The 1,310-nt window shown below is 32.4% G+C and overlaps 1 protein-coding gene across 1 annotated transcript; it reads left to right on the top strand.

The window, feature by feature from the left end:
* Positions 1 to 342: 342 nt before the first annotated feature.
* LOC117182572 lies at positions 343 to 750 on the top strand (the record flags this gene model as incomplete). The annotated part of the gene is made up of 2 exons (XM_033375660.1): positions 343 to 373; positions 452 to 750. Coding segments are annotated over exons 1-2 (330 nt in total), but the record flags the coding sequence as incomplete, so codon positions are not given.
* Positions 751 to 1,310: the final 560 nt, after the last annotated feature.

A 1,310-nucleotide genomic window follows, 5' to 3' on the forward strand; every position in this document is an offset into this window, starting at 1 on the left:
ACTGTTGAAGGGAGAGAATATTTACAAAAAGCAGCTGATGATTTTGTTTCAGATGTGAAAAAAATAATTAAAAGCAAAGGTTTGGAATCAATTTACAATTCATATCAGAATGGATTTCAAATTGAAATGCACTCGGGAAGAACACTAGATATTGAAGGCGAAAAGCAAATTGAATGTCTTGTAGAATCTGTAAGTTCGACGACTCACAGTTACATAATTCAACCACTCATTTCAGGTGATGGGAGACTGCTTTCCCCATAATTCATTGTTTTAAAAGAAAGTAAAGGAACCTTTGGACCGGTAGTAGAATCCAAATTATTCAAGCCATCAAATATTTACGTGATGACTTCCGCTTCTGGCAAACTGACTTCAGGTATGATATTTATTATTGATGATTACAATTTTTAACTTATGTCACGTGAATAAAAATGAGTTTTTTCAATGGTTACAGAACATTTCAAAACATGGCTGAAGGATGTGTATTTTCCCAATGTTGGGCATTCAAGTGTGTTATTAATTGATTCGTGGAGTGGGCATTGCCCTAATGCTGTAAAGGAAGCAGCACCTCCGAACAAAATTGTTGATGTAAAAATAATTCCAAAAGGAACAACAGGCAAAATTCAGCCACTAGATGCTTTCGGATTCCGAGTGTGGAAAAATTACGTCCGTCGCTTCGAGGATAGTATAACATTAATGAATGAGGATATAGAACTTCATAAAAGAAATAACATTATAAAACTCCAAACCTTGGTACGTAATCAATTGTCATCTCTTCGATATAATAACCTATTCAAATATTCACGGTATAAAAGTGGCTACGTTGAATCAAAGCCAAATGAATTTTATAACCCCGTAGATTTTATTTTTGGTAATGATTGTAATGAGCGTTGTGAAGTTCCTGGTTGCTCTAACCCAGCAATTGTAAGATGCTCTTGGTGTAAGAAATCATTATGCTTGAAACATTTTTTTAATGATTATCATTATTGCCAGGATTATAAAAAGTAACATTAAAACTCAAAACTATTGAAATATTGAATTTTTGAAAATTTGTTTGTACTTTGAATCATTAATTTTTTATTACCTTTGAAAGTCCCATAGAAAAAGAATAAAATCATAGAGATACGACAATATCTCCTGTGGGGCTGGTTCACCCTTATTATAGGTTTTTTATTAAGGTGAGAACAGTCGATTTCGTATTTGGATATTGTGCATACTGCCAAAATTTTTTTTGTCAAACTCAAAAAACTAGTATTTTTATATTGAAAAGGGTGTCTTTTTTTTATTGAAAAATAGGGGTTGATACATTAGTG

Source organism: Belonocnema kinseyi, unplaced genomic scaffold, assembly GCF_010883055.1.
Source record: "Belonocnema kinseyi isolate 2016_QV_RU_SX_M_011 unplaced genomic scaffold, B_treatae_v1 SchBZDm_5000;HRSCAF=5424, whole genome shotgun sequence".
In the NCBI taxonomy this organism is placed as follows: Eukaryota; Metazoa; Arthropoda; class Insecta; order Hymenoptera; family Cynipidae; genus Belonocnema; species Belonocnema kinseyi.